This window comes from Echeneis naucrates, chromosome 16, assembly GCF_900963305.1.
Source record: "Echeneis naucrates chromosome 16, fEcheNa1.1, whole genome shotgun sequence".
Classification (NCBI taxonomy): domain Eukaryota; kingdom Metazoa; phylum Chordata; class Actinopteri; order Carangiformes; family Echeneidae; genus Echeneis; species Echeneis naucrates.
The window spans coordinates 21,958,546-21,982,119 of NC_042526.1; the positions used below are offsets into that span (position 1 = coordinate 21,958,546).

General features: G+C 39.6%; 3 protein-coding genes across 4 annotated transcripts; 1 reads left to right on the forward strand and 2 right to left on the reverse strand.

Annotated features, from left to right (window-relative positions):
- Nucleotides 1–17: 17 nt before the first annotated feature.
- On the reverse strand, nt 18–9,972 carry utp4 (UTP4 small subunit processome component). Its single transcript, XM_029523775.1, has 17 exons — nt 9,880–9,972; nt 9,555–9,717; nt 9,008–9,196; nt 8,778–8,862; nt 8,558–8,647; nt 8,171–8,382; nt 7,895–8,066; nt 7,171–7,262; nt 6,858–6,954; nt 6,650–6,714; nt 5,998–6,120; nt 5,715–5,871; nt 2,055–2,161; nt 1,848–1,943; nt 1,474–1,659; nt 1,074–1,184; nt 18–632 (listed from the first exon to the last, which is right to left on the reverse strand). The coding sequence occupies exons 2-17, from the start codon at nt 9,711–9,713 to the stop codon at nt 516–518; spliced, it is 2,058 nt and encodes a 685-aa protein (XP_029379635.1). The 5' UTR covers nt 9,714–9,717; nt 9,880–9,972; the 3' UTR covers nt 18–515.
- Nucleotides 9,973–10,163: 191 nt separating this feature from the next.
- chtf8 (CTF8, chromosome transmission fidelity factor 8 homolog (S. cerevisiae)) lies at nt 10,164–13,452 on the forward strand. Of its 2 annotated transcripts, none has more exons than XM_029523513.1 (3): nt 10,164–10,213; nt 10,519–10,642; nt 12,110–13,452. In XM_029523513.1, exons 1-3 carry the CDS (start codon nt 10,194–10,196, stop codon nt 12,374–12,376), a joined length of 411 nt encoding a protein of 136 aa, XP_029379373.1. In that variant the 5' UTR covers nt 10,164–10,193; the 3' UTR covers nt 12,377–13,452. The 2 variants fall into 2 exon arrangements, with proteins under 2 accessions (XP_029379373.1, XP_029379374.1); XM_029523514.1 differs by having other exon boundaries at nt 10,194–10,213; nt 10,525–10,642.
- Nucleotides 13,453–17,454: 4,002 nt separating this feature from the next.
- Nucleotides 17,455–20,485, reverse strand: has3 (hyaluronan synthase 3). Its single transcript, XM_029523536.1, has 4 exons — nt 20,392–20,485; nt 19,609–20,159; nt 18,620–18,721; nt 17,455–18,471 (listed from the first exon to the last, which is right to left on the reverse strand). Exons 1-4 carry the CDS (start codon nt 20,483–20,485, stop codon nt 17,542–17,544), a joined length of 1,677 nt encoding a protein of 558 aa, XP_029379396.1. The 3' UTR covers nt 17,455–17,541.
- Nucleotides 20,486–23,574: the final 3,089 nt, after the last annotated feature.

A 23,574-nucleotide genomic window follows, 5' to 3' on the forward strand; every position in this document is an offset into this window, starting at 1 on the left:
ACTGCAGAAACTCAAAGTCAATATTAAACGTTTATTAAAAGTTTCCTAAAAAACTAACATTTCTCTTGTAATTGCGCACAAGTCTGCAGGTATTGGCTGAACAGCCTGAAGTTCAAGCAGCAGGTACAGATAAATTTTAATCAGTTTTGAAAACCATAACAATACTTAACTTTTCAACAAACTCACTCTTACAACATAAGAAAAGAAGGTCTATGTTCATTGTTGTGGTAAATTTTGTCCACGTCATGGTGGCCTGCGCATGCACATAGCTGTTTTTGAGAAGCTAACAGCCATTAAATTAAATTTAAATTTATTCACTGGTGTCAGAAGAGAAAACTGAGCAAACACCTTCCAACTAAACAAAAATTGGAACTCCATTTTTTACATTATTACTTTATCAAAACAGTTTTTAAAAAGTAGCCTAATTTTGAATTTCAGCATTTGAGGACTTACACAAGATAATACTCCCTTCTTCTGGTATGAACAAGGGCACTGAGACACCTGCCTCAGCTGATTTATGTTGCAAACTTCTTTTGTCTGACAGGTGCAGGCAGCTGGGACATGATGTCCAGCAGGGGGCGCTCCACGACAACCAGAGCTTGGTCCTCCAAGGTACTCACACATAGGAGGTGCTGGGGGACACATCAACACCACAGAAATCAGGAGGGATAAAGGGAAATTTATATTTCATGCTTTACACAAAAAAATATGTATATAAGCAGAGAATTTAAGTCTCCCAGTTGTTATGTCTTGTAAATACCATGTTACCATTGATCTACAATAACCTTGCAGATACTATGACAAATATTTTTCTGAGTCAACTCTGCACATCCATCATTTTTAACAGTGCCACTTTTTTTAAAACATTTGGTTCCAATATCAGTTCCCACCAAAAGCCCAAGCTCTGAAACCTTAGACTTATACGACATGACCTGACAAATGAATGAGTGTAAGATGCTTCAAGGGCTCAACATGGTGTGAAGAGGACATGGACAGCACTCCAAATGCCATTTTCAATTTGATCCATGCCTAGAAGCAGCACAGCTCCACTGTGCTTGGCATGATGACTTTACCTGGAAATTCTTGCAGATCTTAAAAGCATGACTGTGTCTGAGCCTCTCTGACTCAGGAACACTCCTCAGTGTCATCTGGTTGTAGAGTAGAGTCTTTCTATCAGGGAGGGGCTGCATGTGGAATCATAGAAACAAAAATGACAATACAGATCACCATACTCCTTCTTGCTTCAAACAAAATTGACAAGTTTTAAAGCACTTGGATGAGCTACAGCAGGGGATGGCGGTGGTGGTGTAATGGTGTAGGGGGTATTCTTTTCACTCTTTGGTCCTTAATACTAATAAATCGCGGTTTGAACGCCAGTCTGAGGTGAGGTGTCTTGAGAACAAAGTGTTGAGCTATACATTGGTAGCATAGTGCTCCTAATAAAGTGCTCAGTGAGTGTAAATGTTCACACACCAGACTCTGGTCAATGATGCACAACATGAACATGTCGTGCAGAATGATGTGAGCTTGGTTGTTAGGGTTGAAGCTGATGTGAGTGATTGGGGTGTCCCGCTCCAACCACAGATTGTGCAGGCCTTGTTTCTGCAGTTTGCGGCTCCACTCTGTGTATTCCTTCTGTGCCAAAGAATATTCAAATATCTGAAACACACACAACAGAAAACACAAACTGGGATAAGAGCCGTAGAGTGTGTCAGACTCATTTTATCTTTGTAACGTTTGCCTATTTATTGTTGGTGCAGAGTGGGTACTTTTGACGGTTATTGACAGTTAATGATTATCATTATAATACAGTCACATGAAGTCAGACAAGCTGATGTTATATTTACCTGTTGATTAGCATGCACCGTGACGAGATTGCTGGTCACTGGGTGGATGGCAATGGCAGTGGGACATGAGCTGTACACTGGAACAGTACAATGAAGCTGCAAACAGGGGTCACAATCAAATTGTTGCATAACACCAACGTGGCAAAGATAAAGAAGACTGAGTCCAAACAAAGTGACAAAAATAAAGAAAACTGAGTTCAAGCAAACCTTTAGCTTATTGAGGTTGTAGATATGGATCTCACAGCCTGTGTTTGCTGCAGCGAGCCACTTGCTGTCCTCACTGACAAACAGCAGGTGGACTGGTTGTCTACAGCCTGAAGACCAAGCACAGACACAATGGTTAGACTGTACTGTGAAAAGCTCAAGAATAGTTGATTAAGTGGTGTGTTTATGTGTTATAAGACCTAAGACCTTTTTTCAGTGTCATTGGTAGTTTGTCATTTTGGCATAAATGAAATAAATGAAGAAATCATGAAGTGACAATAACTGAAGAAAATATCTGTGACAGTGGCAATAATTACCAACTATGGATTTTAGCACAACACTTTCACAAAAGCCTTAAAACCCTGGTTTAGAATGCTGTGAGTAACACACCGTAAATTAACAAAAGTGCTTGAGATAAAATCTCATTTTTTTCCAGTATTATTTCCAACACATCTGAACATCACAATGTCCCTTCACCAGTTCAGAAATAATGTCCCCTGTTTTACTGTGTGCCGTATGGGGAGATGTTATCAGGGGCTGGAGCAGCAGCCTGTAGAGAGAGAGCAATTCTAAACAAATTTTTCTGGTATACATGGAGGGACGTGGCAATAACTACCATCTCACAACAAAGGTTTTGATATCTAAAACTGTGTGTTTTGGAAATGCAGCGGGCCATATTTTAGTTTGCAATCTCTGGGGTGGTGTTGCAGTCTGCACAGGCTAATACGTTCCTCTCTGAAAATGGTGGTGAACCAACACGAGTAATAAATTATACAGGTTTCTGACCTTGTTGCCTTTGCAACAGCTAATGTGCAGTGAAGTAACACACCGTAAATTAACAAAAGTGCTTGAGATAAAATCTCATTTTTTTCCAGTATTATTTCCAACACATCTGAACATCACAATGTCCCTTCACCAGTTCAGAAATAATGTCCCCTGTTTTACTGTGTGCCGTATGGGGAGATGTTATCAGGGGCTGGAGCAGCAGCCTGTAGAGAGAGAGCAATTCTAAACAAATTTTTCTGGTATACATGGAGGGACGTGGCAATAACTACCATCTCACAACAAAGGTTTTGATATCTAAAACTGTGTGTTTTGGAAATGCAGCGGGCCATATTTTAGTTTGCAATCTCTGGGGTGGTGTTGCAGTCTGCACAGGCTAATACGTTCCTCTCTGAAAATGGTGGTGAACCAACACGAGTAATAAATTATACAGGTTTCTGACCTTGTTGCCTTTGCAACAGCTAATGTGCAGTGAAGTTCTGCATGTTCTGTAACTCACCAGCTGAGTGCTTCAGCATGCGTTAGTGGGTTGTGCGTTAGCATGGATGCAGATCATTGTCTCTGAGCTAAAGCACTTCATGAGTTTTTAAACAAAATTTGAAAACACAAACATGCAAGCCAAACAAAGTTTTCAGAATATGAAACAATTACACTTTTCTTGGGAGCAGGATGTATATAATTGGCTATGGTAAGGAACAAATAAGTTATGTTGCAGTTAGCACCATATGATATGACCAAGACTAAATTCAAGTGAAAAATAATATGTAGATAATAATATGTTTTCTTTTTAAAAGCATCTTATGATGCTGTGGATTTGCAAGTTATATTGCAGACTGCTGGCTATTCTTTTTCATCCTGGAAACACCCTGAAAGACAATTTTAATAATCTGATAGTTCTATAGCTCAATATTTTCTTTAAAAACACAAATCCTGATGAATACACAGCCAAAGCCAGAGAACATACACATTACCTTGATAAACAGACTCTGTTGTGCCGCTGTTGTAGATTGCTGTCTACTGCCTATTGCTAATTGTGTAAAATGCCTCTATGAGGCTCCTATTGGCGTTAATACCATGTTAATGTTCATGATTCACTATATGGAGAAACCAAATCAAACCTATTTATATTGCACCATATCATAACAGAGTGAAATCAAGGCACTTTACATTGAGCAGGTCGAGACCAAGCTCTTTATGCAACTATTAAACAGCCACAACATATCCCTTCATGACAAAGCTCTTAGCAACAGGTTGAACTTCCTTTAATTACTCGCGAGAGTACGGCCTTTAAAGTGACGTTAAGTCAGGCACCCAGGCACCAGGTCAGATAGTCAGAGGAGTGTCTTCCTGCAAAAAAGGGCAGCGACTTACCGGAGAAAAGGTTTTAGATTTTACTAGATTTTACAAGTTAAATAGATATTTGCAAACTATTGATGGCCAGCTAACCTTATGTATGATACCGGTAGCTATTTAATTGGGCCCGGTGCCAATTCAATGACTAATGTGGGTAAACTAATTGATAGCATTAAGCTAATACGCCATGATGTATTAACTGCTGACTGCATTTTCAGATGAGCTTGTTCAAATATTTATCTAAGAAGAGAACTAAAACTGATGTAGATGATGCTAGTGAGGTATCATTACCCTTTTACCATTTACTGACTTAATTTTATTGTTTAGTTTTACATTCAGCTTTTATCTGACATTGCACATGGCTGAGATGTGGAAGTTGTTGTGGTTGCGAGGGGAAACGCCATTTTCAACTGGCCAGCCAATAAATAGGTTGGAAGAGTCAAATCTGCAGTCAAGTGTTATTTGTTTACACCGCCATGGCCCCCCGGAGAGCTCAGAGGAAACACTGGCAGTGATACACCGAAACGTCTAAATGATGCTTTGGTTTACTAAAAATACAATATATAAATATAAAAACATGCAAATGGCTAAAGCCCACTTATAAACTTTGTTGGCAAATAATGTTGCATGAATGATAAAGGTTTCTCCTTTTTTCCAAAAAGCATCCAAGTTAAGATGTTTGATCACCTCTGACATGATTTATATTGTCCTGGGAAAGACAGGCTACCCTGATACTGGGCAATAATAAGCAATAAAGTTGTTGAGATCAATGTGCGTCTCAGACATGAGGAGGATTTCCTAAAGAGTATCCTGACCTACACTGAGACATGGATCAATGAGGACAGCGTGCACCCAGTTTGATAACTATAAAACAACATGTCACAAATCTATTGGTGGAGGACTGTGCATCCTATTAGACTCTACAGAGACACTCAATTCATCTACATGAAAAGGTGTGCAAAAGAAACTATGAGCTACTGTCAGAAGCTTTTAGTTCTTCCACAAGAGTTTGGACAAATAATCTGAACGCTTGTCTATGTTTCAGGACCGAATAATAAGGAAACTGCAGAAATTATAACAGACAGCTTTGATGCTGTAACTCCTCAATCGCCAGGTAACCTGTCTTAATGTTGGGTGACATGAATTTGAGTGAGTTGTCGTCACCTCCCAATTGGGTGTATCAGCAGTTGACTGAAGCAATTGGGCAGCACAGAGCTTTGTTGAATTCATTGCATATTAGGCTGGAATACAAAGGAGCCGTGCTTTTGCTCTTGGTCCAACTTGGTGCAGAAAGTATTTCATACATTGTGGCCTTTTATAAATTTGTAATAGAAATGTCTAAAATCATCATTTATTATAATTTCATTCACAGTTCAGCTTCAGCCTCACAATTTTGTTTATCTCAAGACAGATCCTCATTCTACTGGTATTACTGTCCAGTAACCCTGGGTTTCAAACATGGTTATGAAAGAAAGGCAGTGATTTTCATAGCTTTTGCAGCTGAAGCTGCATACTGAGGAGACTAACCTGATTTGGGTTTTAGGGTGTGAAGGTATTTACACTCTGATTGCCCAAGGGCAACCACAATGACTGAAGAATGTTTGGAAGAGGCAAAGAGTTTGGAGGAGTCAGAGGAGAAGCAGAGCTGGTGTGCTGAACAAAGTTCCTTTGGTAGTTTGGGCAGCTGGAGGGAAGAGGAAGGAGACGGCAGAAGGAACTTCAAATTCTCATTACCAACATTCATAATGTAATGAAGTTGAATTCTTATTACAAAAAGGTCATAAGGGAACAAAATTGTTGAAGAGCCCACCTTTTTGATGCTGATGCTGTTGTTGTTGTACTGTAATCTGTAGAGACGCACACTAGACACTGTTGTATATGCCAACCAGCCTCCACATGGAGACAAAGCACTGCAGCAGATATGGTCCTCCCCCTGTAGAAAAGCACAAGTACAATCAGCTTTTTGTTTCAATATTCTCTTAACTCTCTAAAAGATTGAATAAACTGAAACCTAAAAGCCAAAGACAACATTGTAAAGTGACCTCATGTGACCTTAATGTGGACCTTCTGGAGAAATGAAAGTCTGCAAACAATGTTCCATTTTTAATAATGACATTCAATTATGTCCCTTAGATAAGTGAAAAAAATGTCATGTGCATAGAAAAATATATTACATGGTCTGGGTAAAGCGCCAATGACTGATTTAACCACTTGGGGGCAGCAGAATAAGCTAAGTACATAATATTGATATCAATACACAAGGTCTTTATGACAAATGTGTTAGCAACCAGGTTACATCTGTACACATTTTTTTTTGTTTTTTTTATAATCAACATAAATGTTGGCAGATTTGAGCAAAGATGGTTACAGCACAGCACTTATGTCAGGTTTCTATAGTAAAAAAAAAAAAACCAATGAGATAAATAAAAAAAAAAAAGAAAAAGAAAACATTGATTGCACACCTTCCGCTTCAGATGGATTAATTTTTCCGGTTTCTTCCTCACTGGTAAACTATCACCAGGCTTTCCTGTTAACACACAGATGCCACATGTATAATTATTATATTATAAAAGCTGTTTAGTCACATAAAAATGCAGTTTTTAAATTTTACAATCACCATTACTTCTTTCAACTTTATAGTGTATGGTTTTATTTGCTTGTTTTTCTCACCATGCCCATCACTCTCTCCTAATCTCCAGAGCTCTAAATGTTCAGGAAACTGAAAGAGCAGCAGTCCTGATTTTTTCGCACAACAAACCAGACTTCTCTACATGGAAGACAGACAAGTAATAAACATGTCACCACACGTCATGATCAACTTACATATTGTCCTGCATATATGACATAATTTGAAAGTGTGTATATATATATATATATATATACTTTTTCTTGTTAGCTCATACACAATGTTAAGTATAATTACATGAAATTTTATTCCTATTATTATAGTAATAACACAAACACTGATATGATATGTACTCACATGAGGGAAAGCTATTTTGCGCAGGGCTGACTCCTGGGTGTTTTTCTCCACTCTGTCCAGCAGGGGTTGCACTACCAGCTGGGTGTCCATACCTAATCAAACACCAAAATATTCTACTCTTCAAACTGTTGATAAGTTTACATTTAAGATGACTGCATAATTCATAATTCAATTTAGTTAGTATGCTAACGTTTGCTAATTAATACTCAACACAAAGTACAGTTGAGGTAGCTTGTAGGCAATTACTGAGAAACCTAAAATATTGGACAAATCTTTAATTTGTCCAATATGATGAAACCTTATGGGATCAGTAATCAGGATATCATTAGTTACTACCATTTAGTCTGAGAGTAGCAAAAACAAATGCAGCCAAATTCATGGAAAACCAACAATATTTCTGTCTGGAATTAGACACTAAAACCAGCAAATGGCTAAAAAACAAAAATGCCGCCTGTTTCAATCATTTTGTAGTTATTTCATAAAATCAGTATCTCCTACAAAAGATATTACAGCATTGGAGCAGTAATTTTTTGATCAAAGTAGAATATGTTAGTTAAAGAGATTTTCTGGTCTACAGATCATATTTTCTAGACACGAAGGAACACACTTGTTTGTGGAATGCAACCATGAAAATCATGCACTGTGTGTGAAAATAACACTCAAAATTTATCATTCCAGCTTCTGTATATAACCATCAAACCCCAAATGGGGATTTAGCACTGACCTCCAGAAACAACAGCAGTCTCAGTGTGGGCAAGTGCTCTCACATCATGTGAATGGTTTTTAAAAGTCCTTGTTCGAACCCATTCCTTATCTTGCTGGCCCACAATCAGGGGGAGGAACTGGAACTGGGTGACAGTGCCTTCGGATGTTCCAGCTACCAGACTACTCTGATCCTGTTTAATATTTAGAAAGTATATCATGATTGATTATGCATGTTTGTGTACTTTAAACTGATTAGAAGATGTGTAATGTACCATAATTAATGGTTACTTTTTACCTGTGAGACAGAAAGAGCCAGAACATCCCACTTTGTAATGAGGTGAGTTTTGATCAGAGTTCCTGTGAATCCATCCCAGACCTGGACCTTTCCTGCAGAATCACCACTGATCACGGTGTGGTCAGACAGGAAGGCAACACTCCAAACCACCACCTCTTTGTTCGCAGGTGACCCTAAACCTCGCTCCACTAGCAGTCTGTGTGTAGCGTGGCCTATGCAAGAGCAGAAACCGAGCAGTTATAATCGTATCATTAAGGATATTTAAGGAAAACATGGAGTTGGCAGACACCAAATTCATCTTCTGAAGTTTAAGATGAACATTTTCAGAGATTACAGGCTCTGTGATAATTTTGCAAATCCAGTCATGAGTAAGCCCTGTCTGCTTACCTGTCTCAGTCTCAAAGATTCGTATCATGCCCATCATACCAGCAGCAATGTGTGTGCCAGATGGATGCCAGGACAAAGATATAATGCGCCCTAGAATATCGAAATCGAAAAACTCATGTACATTGCAAGACCCATAAATACAATTAAATGTAATACACACCTAGTTGTGTAAAAATTAGGCATGGATATATAAACACTGCTCAATCAGTTGTTCTCTTACCTTTCTGTCTATCATGGTTTCTTTGAAACTGAATTCTTTCCTCCAATATTTCAAACATCTTCACTGTCCCATCCTCACAACCAACCTGACACAGAAAGCATTCAGTTGACACTCAAGGACAAACTAGTCTTGTCAATTAAATTCTAAACAAGTAAACATTTAGATTTTTTAAAACAATTTTGCATATGTTGTGTAGCATAAGGATAGTGACAAAACACGTCTTCACTGACCGCTAGCATTGTTCCCTCGTTGTTGCTACTGAGGGTCCAGGCTGGGCCTCCGTAAGCCATTACTGTGTACTTGGGTCTCAGGTTCTCCAAATCATATTCCGTAATCTCGCCATTTAATCCAGCACTGAACAACCGCTGGCCCACCCAACACAGGGCCTCAACAGCCCTGCTGTCCTGTCCTGGAATCACCTGAGTATCAAAATCACACCATGTCTTTAAATTCTTCTTTCACAACTTACTTAACTCTTAACTTAACTCTGCAGCTACAGACTGCTTGCAGCCACAACCTAAGATCATAATAATATAAATCTGGCTATGGCAATACTTTGTTGACATAATAAGCAGTTTAAAGTTTCTTTGTGTAACCCCAAAAGTGCGAAGAAAGGAGATTTTTTTTTTATTAGAACTCCCAGAACGCATTCGACCTCACAACATAGGATTTTATGGACCAAAGTGTTGCTACCCCAATCTAACAAAGCAGCAACTTTCAGCAGAGGACTGTACAGGTGATTTAGGAAGGTTGTCTGGATTTCCTCGCGGCTGTTACCTTCTCTTGGAAGTAATTGTCAGCGAAGTTGAAGATCTCCACAGCTCCATCTCCTCGGGCCACGGCCAGGCGATCAGTCCGGCTGTTGAAAGCCATGGCTCTGATAGGACTGGGCATGTACTCAAAGAACCGAACACGGTGAACCTTAAACTCACCCATTTCTCTATTAAGGAAAATACAAGCATGCAGGTTAGCTCCGGTGGGTTAGCGACAGCATGGGCAACTTGGAGACAAGCTTCCTGCGTTACACACATGGATCACAATGTGTTTGTTCAACAACTAGTTCAGCTACAATGTATTATTTATCACTATTAGACATTTTTACCCTTTGTTGTCTTCAATTAAATTTTAACTTTCCCCGCTAGCAAATCTAAAAGATAGAAACAACAGGAACCACGTTGATGACCTTTGAACCGGTACTGATTCACCAGACTATGCTGCGGAAGTGCGTCATCATCCTGCCAGCCGGCGGGAAACAGTGAGTGAATTCACAGACCTGTTAGCTGGCGGAATCAGAGCGATGGTTCAGGAATCGGTGCACAGGTTGATAACCTGACGGCAATTTGTGTTGCCTTTGTTTTGTTCGGCATCTTTTTTTTTTTTTTTACACAAAACCGTTCTTCGCTGTCTGACGGAACAATGGTTCAAATAGTTATTAGGTGAGTATGGCGAGGTCGCTTCACTTTACATTTCTGCTGCCTGCTCTGTTTGGGTTTCCAGTTTCAGTGAAGGACATTTTTACGGTGTTTATTTGATCTGATTAGTTGGGAAACTGTTTGCGGGACAAACTGTGTTTTGTAGAGAAAACTAGAACCCTCAATAGGTCGAACGGCTGACTCGTAAACTAAGCCTTTGCTTTATATTGGAGCACCGGGGATGCTGGTGACCATTTGGTATGGCATTATGGCACTGAGAGATTTTAACAATGAAGTATGTGCGTGTGTTTTCACTGTGCTGATATCAGAGGGAGTGTGGACGGCAGCAGTCCTCCAGAATGGCTGCTGGTAGAGCTGCAGGGAGAGATGGTGTCCAGACACAACTGTGGTCTGGCCGGAAATGTGATGGGGGACCTGCTCTACACCAAAGAGGTAAAGACAAGCCTGCAAAACAAATAAACAGGAATTTTCCTCAGGTCTCTGAAAGAACCTTGGCTGGGCCTTGTAATGTAGCAAAATGTTGATCACGTTTGACATCTTCTAAACAAAGAACAGCAGAAAATAATTTGGTTAAAAATTATTGAACGATGAAGTTATAGATAACTGTATCTGTTGCTGCATCATTTACATCTCAGAAATGTACAAGTGAACAGGGCTATAGGGGCAAGAAAAAAAAATAATATAAATTGAAGTTTTGATAATGAACACATCTGTTTTTGTTTTTTGTTTTTTTTTTTCTTTTTAACACTGATTATTTCATGCAAGAATTTGTAACCTCAAAAGAAAAACTTTGCAAACTAGATTTTAGTTACCATTCCTGGAGTCAAATCAAATTGAATGTGTGGATAAGAACTACATTGATATAAGGAGTTTGCTATCCACAAGAATCATCAGCTGATGTTACCTGTACCTTGGGCTGAGCGATAAAACGAGAAAGATAATTATCGCGATTTTTTTTCCTCGATAGAACTCATTCCATCCATGTTTTGACAGACAACACGAACAGCCAATGATAATGAGAGTAGCGCCGTGCCGAGCCAATCACGCAGCTGGAATCGAGTTACAGCCACATCAAGCTAGGTTGACACACGGAGAGAAAGTAGGTGATGCAGCCGGCTTGAACGTAAGCACATGTGCTCATGTTTTGGCCAGCAGTACGTTAGGAGTGGGAGCGAAGTACGTCAAAGTGGCAGAAAATGTTAACACGAGGAAGACACCCCAAAGGACACAGTCCAAGGCTCAAAAGACGAGGACATTGTTGAGAAGTAAGATCCGAGGAATTCGGTAATGCCATATTTTGGCAATTTAAAGTCCAACATGAAGAAGAGTAGCGTGCACTGCAAATTGTGTCGAGCCTTTGGTCAGAATTGAGACTTTTCTGTTTTGTATTCCCTATTTAATTTGTTTGTAATTAACTAGAGAATTTAGTTGTAAATTTGTTTGTGTTCTCCTGTAACACTTGAAGCTTCACACTGGTCAGAATTAAGATTTGATTATTACATAATCGTTTTACTTATTTGAAAGGTCTGTAGTACATTTCATATGTTTTAACTTCTGACAGAAAATAAATAACATTTAAACCAACATTAATGTTGTATCTTCACATCTCACATAGGAGTAAAAAGGAACCTTTAAACTTGACAGAAAGTTATTTGATTTATATCACAATATATCGACTATTGATATCAACTGATATGAAATATCGCAATAGGATTTTTTTTTCCCATATCGCCCAGCCCTACCTGTACCTAACAAAAATAAACTCTGGAAAGATCTACAGTCGGAGTGGTGGCTTTGCATAAAGATAGCAGTCACACATCACAGAAAACAATTTTATTTTCAGTATTTTCTAAATGTACATTTTATTTATATATGTCTTGCTTCACTTCTGTCCACCAGGGGACGCCAGTGTTGATTGTAGGACATCATATTCTGTATGGGAAGCAGGTGAAGCTGGAGAAACAGTTTGCTGTCCTCACCAAGCAGTGCGACCATTTGCAGGATACCCTGAGGAGCCAAGATAATAGCGACGATCATTTGCCAATGGAAACAGACCAGAGTAGGTCTACCTGCGAGTCTTACTTTGTGTCTGCTCTCATCAAACAGAAACTGATCTTTAAGACTCGCCCTAAACCCATCATCACAAATGTGCCCAAGAAGGTGTAGTGGGAACATGTTTCCTACAGTGGGTCAGAGGTGATGTATGACAATGGAAAAACTTGTCTTATTTTAAGGACTTGACTGGACTTTTTTCAAAAACTCTGTATACTTAAGTTTTTGTTGTCCAACTATGACATTCTGGCAATTCGATTATATATTTGTTGAGCAATTAATCAATAACATACTTTTATACTGTTCAACATAAAAGTAAGTCTGAGGAAACAAATTTCATTGTTTTGTTTTTGGTAATCAGCCCCAAAAGTTGCCCCCCCTCCCAATTGACATTAAAGCTTTGTTCATGACAAATGATAGTAACCTAATATTGACAGCTAATAAAAATTCAGCTGAAGGGTCAATTCAAGGTTCAAAATTATCAATAGAAAAACATTTTAATTTAATCTGAATTCTCTAATAGTTCTTTACATTTGTAAAGGGATTCATTTGTAATCAGACTTGATGGAGTCTCTCATCAGAGCCTCCTTGCATGGTCCTTGCATGGTTAACATGGTTAAACATACTTTTCAGAGCTCATGCTTTCAAGTTTTAACTCAGCTTTTCAGGATTCATTTTTGTTGACAATGGGAGGAGATGGTTGTTGAAAGTAAACTTAAATTAGATGTCATGAATTCACATAGCCTGACCTGTTGCCCCTTCAGGGATCCATGTTAATTTTGACAAATGAAACACTATTCAAATACTCGACTGTCAAGGATTCTCTCTTCACATCTTACAGTAATTAGCTTCAAGTGAATTTGTCTGTGGAGATGGGATGAAGGACGTTCTGCTGCCACACAACAATACTGTCAGTGTGCTACAATGTCACACAAAATTGTAGCGATATCAAGATGGATGCAATATGGACCACTCTCACTAAGGCTCTTATCAAACAGTTGAGTCCTTGCCACCAAGAATCTGTGAATGAACTTAAACCCAATAAATGTTAATATTGTTGCATAAAAAAGCACAATTTCAAACTGAGCATTGACTTTTTTACGTTTCCAGAGTACTCAGCAGGTCTGTGTTTTGTGTTTTTCATTGATGGAGGCGTTTACCATTTTGAGGTGTGACCCCAGAAGTGGAAAGTTGTCCTCTTTGAGCATGCTGACTAAATGGACCAATTCATTCAGCTGCTGTAAAGCTTTTGAGCACCCCACCCCCTTTTTTTTTTTTTTTTCCCCTTCCTCCCACACGCGTGGTCACACACCCTAAGGCATTCTAAGGCAACATGTTTTCAAAGTCCTACCTAAAATCATATTGAAGTAATAGTTCAGTCATTTTATATGGTGACTGACAATTCTCACATAACGTCATCAGTGAAACAGTTCTTCATATGTCATCAGTCTCCAGACTGGTGCTGAGTGTAATACAGGGAAAATAGCTTTTCATTCAGATGAATGAAATAAGGGCATGTTCTTAGATGTTGACATGATTCACTGGCACTGTTGGCAGTTGATTAAGTGTAAAGCCTTTCCAGCATCTCTCTAATATTGATTACACACTGGAATATGAAAGTGTTGTGGCTGCATCACATGAGGCTTTGCCTGTAATGGAACAAACTGAAAGAAACATTGTTCAGGTTAAGGCATATTAACAATCTTTTTAAAACAGCATTTTGACCATAGCTAGGCATACGAATTTCCAATATTTCTTTGTATTTGTTTTGGGTTGTTTTCTTTCTTCCTTTTTTTTTTTTTTAATCTCAAATGCGTCCTTGCATACAAAAGTGGGTGAAAATGTATCCTTTGTCCTGAGGATGGCACTAAAAGACTCCAAACCAATAAGATGTAACTTGTGATGACCATGAATATCTACCAATGTATACAGAAGGTTTCATGTAAAATGCGTCCATTATTTGAAAAATATTTTACCTTGGGACAGACAAAACCAAGGATGAAGTGTAACACTTTGGCTGGTGGAGTTTTATGAGGCCAGCATCAGAAATCATTTTTTGTAGACCATCATATTCACAGGAAATGACAACCCAGTCCCTGGCCGAGCTTACTCTGGACTAAACAGGTCGCGCACTGAGGCAGTGGGGACTGAATAACTGGTGTGTCTGGTGGTTAATGTGCAAAAAATAGACCACCTCTCCCAGGCACTCATTGGCAATTACAAGTGATGTGTGAGAACAGGAAAAAAGTGGAATCTGGCATGACTTCCCTCCAAAAAACTAACATTTGATTGGGCAATATAAATGGTGCCATTATTAAATTCTAAGTCGGAGTCAAGTTGTGGGCACTATGGTTAGATGTAGAATGACCTCACTGCTAATATGTCTTTAAAATATAATGTAAACAGTGGCAAGAAAATATAGGTGAACAATTGGAGTTACATTTTCTTTAATAATTTGTGTGACAGCAGCCTAGTCTTCATAAACTATGCCAATGCCTTCCATGCATTTAATGAAAAAAGAAAGACTACAGGTCCTGTGTGTCCAGGCATAAGACATAAGAGTCTAGACCAGAACCTAAACCTAGATAATGTAGGGAGATCTAAAAACTAGTTTTGGATGAGTAGTGGAATGGCTTAAAAAAACAGAAGTGACTGATTACATTGTATGTTTCCCAAGTTTGTGCCTCCAAACCAGTTGAGGTTGTCCAGTCTTCTGTGTGGAATGGATGCAGATATGACTCTTCTCTCTCTTTCAGTTTTTTTCCCCATTGCAAACAAAAGAAAATGTTAATATCAAATAATTCAATTTCCTTTTCTTATGCATGATTGTACATCTACCAGATAATTCCAAACACCTGAGTTTGTGTCCATTTGGGGACCTTTGTTGCGTTCTTCCATCTATGTTTTCCTGAATTACATCTTTATCTATGCAACTAGTGTATAAAGCAATGCTTACATGACTAAGACAAAAAACAAATTAAAATGTTTTACATATTTTTGTGAATAATAAATACAAAAATGACGGTCCCTGCTGAAATTGTGACTCATATTGTGTACCTAAATTACAGTAATTTGATTTTTCATTCATTCTTTCCTTTTTTCTCACCCACTCATTCAATTCTCCCTTTAACAACTCTCGTCAACAACAGCAACTGATTCAAAGCCAAGTGGACTGATTAGATTTAACAAGCGACTTGCCTATTTACATCCACTGACACCATGGAGATTATAATAGGCCTCATGCCTTCAGTGATAAAACAATGATACTGTCCAGTTATTTCTTGAAAAAAAATGTTCTCCTTTTTTGAGCAAACAGCAAGCACTGTTCAGCACAGTGAACAAAACATGTAATAGGGTTATTAATAGAACATTAGGGGAAAATATCACTGCAGTTATTTAAATCATGGATGCATTATGGTATGAATGGGAGGATTATGTCCAGGACAGGAAACAGTTTCAATAATTTAGGAAAATTCCATTATCCTTAAATGTTCAGAAAGAGCAAAAAACCAAGGAAGAAGAGCTCATCCAGCTGCATGATCACCACACAGAAACAGCCTGCAAACACAATGTCCCTTTAATGTTAATGTCTTTGTTGAACTTTCAAGTTTAAACTTACACAGTCAGCTAAAAAAAGGAATAAGGGCATAAATTAGAAATGTCCACAGCTGCCAGTGTGAATGAATACTGCTGATGGTGCTCATCCTTGTTAGATGGGCTAGGTAGAAATGTCTGATCTGAAATCATATCATACCTGACAACAATGGGAAAACTGTCAAAGCAAATCTGTCACTTCCAAGAAATCTTTTCAGTCTTTAATCTGCTTTTTATGGAGTCACTAAACAAAGACTTGTGTGAAATGACACAAATGTCAATTTGTGAGAATAGAGTCCAATAATAAAACATTACAGAAACATAATGTTGCACCTTCACAATATGTAAAAAAAGTGACCTTATAAAAACCTCTAAAAGAAACCACGGCCCACTGGAAACCGTAAACTGAGAATTGGATCACAATGTACAACCATATTTACTCATTTGACACTGCTCAACAGCACCTAAGATACAATGGCATGTCACATGTTATATACTGGATTGCCTGGTCTGACAGGTCAAAGCTGCTTCACAGCTTATAGTTGGCGCAGATGATTGTGCTATGATTGTGTGGCTAATGAGAGTACATGAGGGCTGGTCCACACAATTGCATCCAGCTGCACAACGTGAGGTCAAGAGAAATTCTCATATTGTTGAAACTGCTTTAAAACTAGTACCTTTGAGAACACAGACAGCATTGCTTTGGAGTTTAAGTCCGACTTAACAGATTACGTAAAAGTTAAGAGTAGCACACTGCTCCTGCCCATACTGTCTATGTTGGAGTATTTTCCCTCTTTATCACAGTTACTGCTCAAGGTAAAGCTTACTTAGTCTAACATTTAAGGGTAAGCCTACCAGGAGTTTGATGGAAGGAAATGCACACAGCGCTGACTTATCTCCGAAATCATCAGCAGCTCAAGTTCCTTTCCTTTCCTTTGCTGTTTTTCTCTTCATCGCATTTTTTTAAATTATGTTCATAGCTTGAGCGATCTGAATATTTTGACTCTCATATTGACACATCTATGCCATCATTTATGATCCAACAGGTCGTTGATTTGATTCTGTAGGCAGGTGCATTAATTAATTTCCTTTCTGTTCTGTCTGCCTTTCAGTCTTTCACACTTCAGTGTCAAAATCCAACTAAAGTTCACTTGACCTACCTTAAACAGGCCACATGAACTCAACTAATCTGAAAAAAAGTGCCTTGCTATCAATTTATTGGTGTTTACAATAGAGGCTCAGTTCTTGTAAATTTTATCCCATCTCATCTTTATTAAAACGAAGAACACAAAAAAAAAAATTGTCCACTAACTAAGACCTTTACCTCTGTCTCACTGGATCTGTCCCTTGCCTGTCATAGTTTCAGAGCTATCACTTAAACTCCTCTGGACGTGTCACTATTACAAATGTCAAGTCACTTCTGCTTGGTTTGGTTTTTCCACGTGAAGCACCATTGAGAATGATATTATTAAGAGAACTGTACGGATCCAGTCATATCCGACTCTTCTTCAACTGGATACAGTTCTCTCAGATTTCAGGTTCACACCTCTTTAGCACCAATGATGAAGATGTGAGTATGTTCCTGGCTCATGGCTTATCACTTCAGCAGTAGTCAGAGACCTTGCTAGAGTCATGCTGCAGTGAATTGTGGCATGGATGTCCGGCCACTGTCCCTGGTATCGGGTTTATGCCTCCACATATGGCAAGTGATACTGCTCTTCCCTCTTGTTACACCGTTTGGCAATGATAGCAAAGTAGAGCACCAGCAGAATTAGCCAGTAGCAGGCGTAAAGTATCGTCCCTGTTATCAACAAGGCTTTCTCTGTCTCACTGAATGGCTCCTGTGTTTCACAGTAGACTGTGTACACCACACCTCCAAGGAGCAACATTGCCCAAACTGTGACAGGCACAGCACCAATTAGGTTGACGACGATCTTCTTGCGGCCAGAAGTTCCCCATCCAGCCTTGTTGATTGTGAGCAGCGCAAATATTTTGGCAGGGAGCAAGCTGGACATGTAGATCAGAGAGTAGAGTGACATGAAGATCATGACCAAGCTGCCACGCAGGAAGCAGGCGTAGGTGGCCTTCACCATCCCTACAAGCTGCACCGTCAATAAAAAGAGAAGGATATTCCACAGTCTTCCACGGTAGAAAAGATGGATGACCGTGGCAACTAGGAAGAAAGGGAAGAAGCCAGTAACCACGGACTCGTAGGTCATCCAGAGACTGTGCTTGTGAAACCAGAGGGCGTTGTAGAGCCACTCACGGAAGTAGGACTTGCTCCATCTAGTCTGCTGGTTGAGCCAGCGCAGATACTGGGTGGGGGTCTCTGTCTGGCACTGAGATCGTGCTGTGAATTTTGTCTTGTAGCCGAAGCTGAGCACCCGATTGGTGAGGTGGCGGTCATCACCAAAGCTGCACTTTGAGCCCAAGAAGGTCTGGTGGTACCAGGGCTCCAGGAAACGCTGGAGCAAGGAGTTCCTGTACATCCCCAAAGGGCCACTGATACACTGGACACATCCAAAGTAGGACTGGCAGGCTCGCTCGATGTTGAAGGCCATCCAGTAGCGCACACTGCTGAGAAAAGAGATCCACGAGTCGTACTTGTTTAGGATCTGGAAGATAGAGGAAATCGAGAAAGTCAGAACATTGAAATCATATCAATTAACTGCACTTTCACCGCATGTCATAGTGACATTTTAGTCATCGTCTGAAGTGGCCTGTAACAATAACCTTTCCACAAAAGAAAAAATATTATTTCACCTGTACATCTCCACCTACTCCTCCCACTGTTGGATCTTCCTCAAGGATCTTCAGCATTTCTATGGTACACGCTGGATCTAGAACTGTATCTGAGTCACAAACCTGAGAAAATAAATGCAACAAACATACCCAGTGAGCTTGTGCTGGGAGGTCATGTACAGGCATTACACTGTAGTCAAATCAAGCTTGCAGGTGCTGTGGAGCACTGAGTCGTATCAATATTGAAGTCCATGATGTAATGAAAGGCTGCTGATGGATATCCCAGCTGGATTATTGTGACTGTGTAGCACTAGGTCAGCTGTGGAAATGGCCTTGAAACAAGAGCAAGGGTGTGGAGGGTGTAGCTATGAAGAGTAAGTTATTTAACCTGCAGTAATCCAGAGGTTGGGAATTCAAACTAAACTGTTGTCAGTGGGACACGTTTTAATTGTATATTTCATTTCCATGAAATCTAAGTCTGAAAACCTCGTTGAAGGTTTATCTAGAGTCTGGTGGGGTTGATATTAGCAATATAAGCATGTATCTTACCAAGTAGTTATCAACCAGGTCTATCTACTGAAGAGGTACTTTGAAACAATATCTTGTTTCAGTCAGACGCTTGTGGACATGTGTATACCACAACACAGCAGAAGAATAGATATCAGCTTCCACATGAGCATAAATGGCTTTCATCTGAAGACGTTGAGTAATGTGTTTGTTATTGTTTGTAACTACACAAACTTAGATGAATACGAAAATAGATGAATTATATTTTATGATCTTCACCAGATGTCATTAATAATCTGTGGTAGATTGTGTACCTACAGTCTTAGACAGCACTCTCCATGACTATCATCAAAACAATAAGGACATACTATGTATAGCGTATACACTGATGATGAAGTCAGTGACAGCAGTTCATTTTTCCTTGAGGTGTTATAATGAGGTTGATACATTTTCTCAAAGTAGACATACAATCATGTATATCATTCTCTGTGTGTGGTCCTTACCTGAACATAGTCCACACTGTCCCCCAGTGCTTTAAAGGCAGTGTACATCACCTCTCTTTTCCCTCCCCACTCCTGCATAATGCAGGAGTAGCGACAGCCTCTGACCAACCGAGCAACTCGCGCTGCCTCCTCCATGTGCACGGTGCTCCTCCCTCCACCTCCCACACCTCCTCCTCCACTCCCATCACTGTGGTAGTTTCCTTTCCACACCAGACTGCCAGCCTGGTCTGCCCCCCCCATCACCTCCTGGAAAATGTCCATCATATATCTGTCCTCGGGCCTATTCCCATCTACCACCAGCACCACCTTCAGTCCAGGAAAGGAGATTCGACGGATACTGCGTAAGCACTTTCTCAGGTAGTCTGGGTCCTCCTGGTAGGCAGCAATACAGAGGGCCACGGAGCGTCGGAGGTGCTGAGGCCGGGCAGGGCCCCTCATGCGCCGATGCTCCAAGAAAGCAAAAAGGCTCTGGAGGAAGAGGTGGAGGGAGAGGAAGGCACCATAGAGGCCAAAAGAGAGGTGGTGCTGTTCAGTGTGGATGAACTGGTAGCCTTTATAATAAAGAAAAACAGTGAAGCAAGTCATAAAAAGCGTGACCATCAGTTGTTTTCATACGTGTACATGCTCTTCTATATATCGCTGTCAAGTTCTAATTCTCTTGGAGGGACTTGTTGGGTCTAACAACTCCATAAAGAGTTTGGTCTAAATCTGCTCTAAGTGTTAAGTGCCTTGCTGTAACTTTGTTATGATTTGGTGCTATATAAATAAGTTTGATTAATTAACCTGTGACGTAGGCCAGCAAGATGGTAAATAGGACCACTGCGGCAAAGAGGGTGGTCACCACGATGTTCAGCGTATTCCTGCAGCGAGAGGGCATCTGAGGGTGAAGGAGGATGCAAAGGAGGGGAGGATCCAAGAAAATGTCAAGATGAGCATCAGAAAAATTGACAAGTCGGGTTCAGGTAAGGGTTGAGGTGAATTTGAAGGAATAAAACATGATGGGGAGTGGTGTGTGTGAGAAGGAGGTCAAAGAGTTTGTCACAGAGAGAGAGAAAGAGAGAAAGGGAAAAAATAAATTATTAGGGGGTAGACCTTGTTTACATTGACTTTCACTTCAGTACCACACGTGAGGAGCTTGAGCATATTATTCACTACAAGAAATGTGGCACATCTTAGATCAGCCGTGTCAACTGAAAACACAGTATCAGCAGTCTCTGACAAACGCAACAGAAAATCAGTTGAAAGCAGTTTTTTTTTTTTTTTTAGAAATACTGCTGTACCTAAGGAAACCCCTGCAATAATTAAAACTATGCAAAGACAATGTCGAGAAAAGCATTTTGTAAAATACTATGAAAGAATATTTGGCAAAAAAAAGATGGCCATTTCATCATTTTAAGTGAAAGAACTTAAAATCTAAGGGTCCCTGAACATCTGTTCTCATTCACCCACCCGATCCTACCTGCCATTAGACCCTCAGGCATTCCCCGCGTCCTCTGGTTTAAGAGCTCTAAATAAAGAGCAGCCAGGATTTGGCCGGTGCTCAGGGCCTGTTGAATGGAAGAACAATCCTGCCCTTTCATTCATGAAATTACCCCCTTGCCCTTACCTGGCCACACCCACACTGTAGAGACAGACTCATATTTGTAGCTATTTTGTTCTCAGATCTGTTGTGTGGGACCCACTGACAGTGACATAGCTGTCTGTCTTTGCATCCTGGCACTAATTAACCCCCTCTGTGAATCTAAAGTCTACACGGCAGGCAGACTACCCTGGTAAACTATCTGTGAGGTCCAGGTTCTGACTGAAAGGGGAATTTTGTGAATAGAGATTTTGGAACACACAAAAAGTATTGTTTTCATGTGTCATCACATCCCTTACAGAGTAATCTCAAATCTCTCCAATAATAGTTGCTCTCAATTCGAAAATGAGCTTCCACAGTCACATACAAGGTGTGTGAAATCAGGGAGTATAATGAAAAATACACAAAAGTGTAAAAAAAATAGAAGACATCCAACAAAATAAAACAAATGGTCCCTGCGCAGTCATCTACGCAGCACATGGTCAACAGTAGGGACTATTTCTTTGGAATAGAGAGCATGACGAGGCCATATATCATACTGTATGTCCTTATAGGATATGAGCATGGTGCCTGTCTTTGCAATTGAAGACAACAGACAAAGGAGATTCCTCCCTGCATGTGATCTCTGGTGCATTACACCCCAATACTAAGGCAGCATGGCCCGAATTCCCAGAGGGCCATAGGACAGATAACAAGCAGTCAGTAAAGGTTTATTGTTTGATTAAAGGGCCACACTCACCAGAAGGGGCTACGCTATCAGCCCCAAGGCTTAATCAGTTGTGTTATACTGTTAGTCTAACACCATCATACTAACAGTGAACAGTTACATTGCCACAACCATGGGAATTAAAAACAGTATTTTTTAACCACCTTCTAATACCTAATCAAAACAACTAAAAATAAACGTTTTAGATTTGATAAATCTGGGTGTCTTTCCTGAGTAATGAATAAAAGATGCTACAAAGTTTAGAGGATGTTTTATTTATTTTTTTTTTTATTTAACCTTTATTTAACCAGGTAAAGCTTGTTGAGATATAGAATCTCTTTTTCAAAAGTGGCCTGCCCAAGAGGCAGCAAAATTACAAGTACAACAAATAAATAACAATAGTTCAATAAATAAAAATAAAATGAAAACTAAATTATATCCACCATCCATTAGCAATACCACTTATCTTGGGCAGGGCTGGGAGGTGAATTTGTACCTGCATTTTAGCTAAAGGGATAAAGAACAGTTATTTTAGAGAAAATCTATATTTCTTGGTAGATGCACATCAGCCTGATCACTAATGGTGTCCCCAGTTGTATTCCAGGAGAGGAAAGGACACCCACACTGAGTGCTGGGCTTTCAGATGAGGAGGTGGGGGTGTTAATGGCCTTGGGACGGGGCCTTTTACCCAGCTGAGAGAGAAGAAGTGAAGGGGAATGGTTTTGGAAAATAGTGCTGGTCAGAGCAAAAGGAAGTTCATAATAGTGGCATGATAAATCTGGTTGGTAACTCCGTATTTCCTTATATGGCAGCACCACTTCAGACGTATCATTTGACAAATTAACATCAAACAAAGTTGAAGAGGCAGATTTGTTCTGGGGCAGAAAAGACCTAGCTCAGTGGCACTCACAGCAACATGGGTGCCCTACATTTCAAGCTCAGTCATGACTAAAAATATTTTTAGGCCTGAACGCTTTGCTCTGGATCCACATTTATTTTGTAGCTCAGGTCACTATTGGATCATTTTACTGGTGTCAGAGTGTCCACCAAAAGGTGAATATTGGCCAGATGGAAAACATTGCTGCATTCACACAAACAGAATGGAATGCTATTTATCTTATAGTACATCTCATGCATCTCTCATAAAGTATGAAACTGTATATTTTTTGAAGCACTTAAAGTGATTTTATTCTTTGGAGACAACACTTGAAGCATATTGATTAATTTAGATTCTTTACATTCAAGTAAAAAAAAAAAAAAAAGCACCATGGCAATATTATCAGCGTTTCATTCAAGTCATGGATAATCTTAATGCTGATTTAGTAATGAGGGAAACAAAAACCCAACCTGTAAAACTACATTTGTGATTAGAGTATAATTTGCCACTAGAGGGCTCTGCCAGTGCCTCCACTCAAATATCTGAAAAGACCAAAGAACAAAATCGACTTTAACAGACCTCATTCCACAGGAAGAAGTGGCCATAGCATTGACAGGGCGGTCATTTAAATACACAAATATACAAATATTTGTTTGATCCCAAAGTTTTGCTTCGCCTGCTATTGCAGCAAATCATCAAGAAATGCTAAGATGGTGTTATGTTTCAGCTGTTGCACATGTATACATACAATTGTTATATATAGATGATTTTGATCATGATAAGATTCTGGTCATCCTTTGTAAA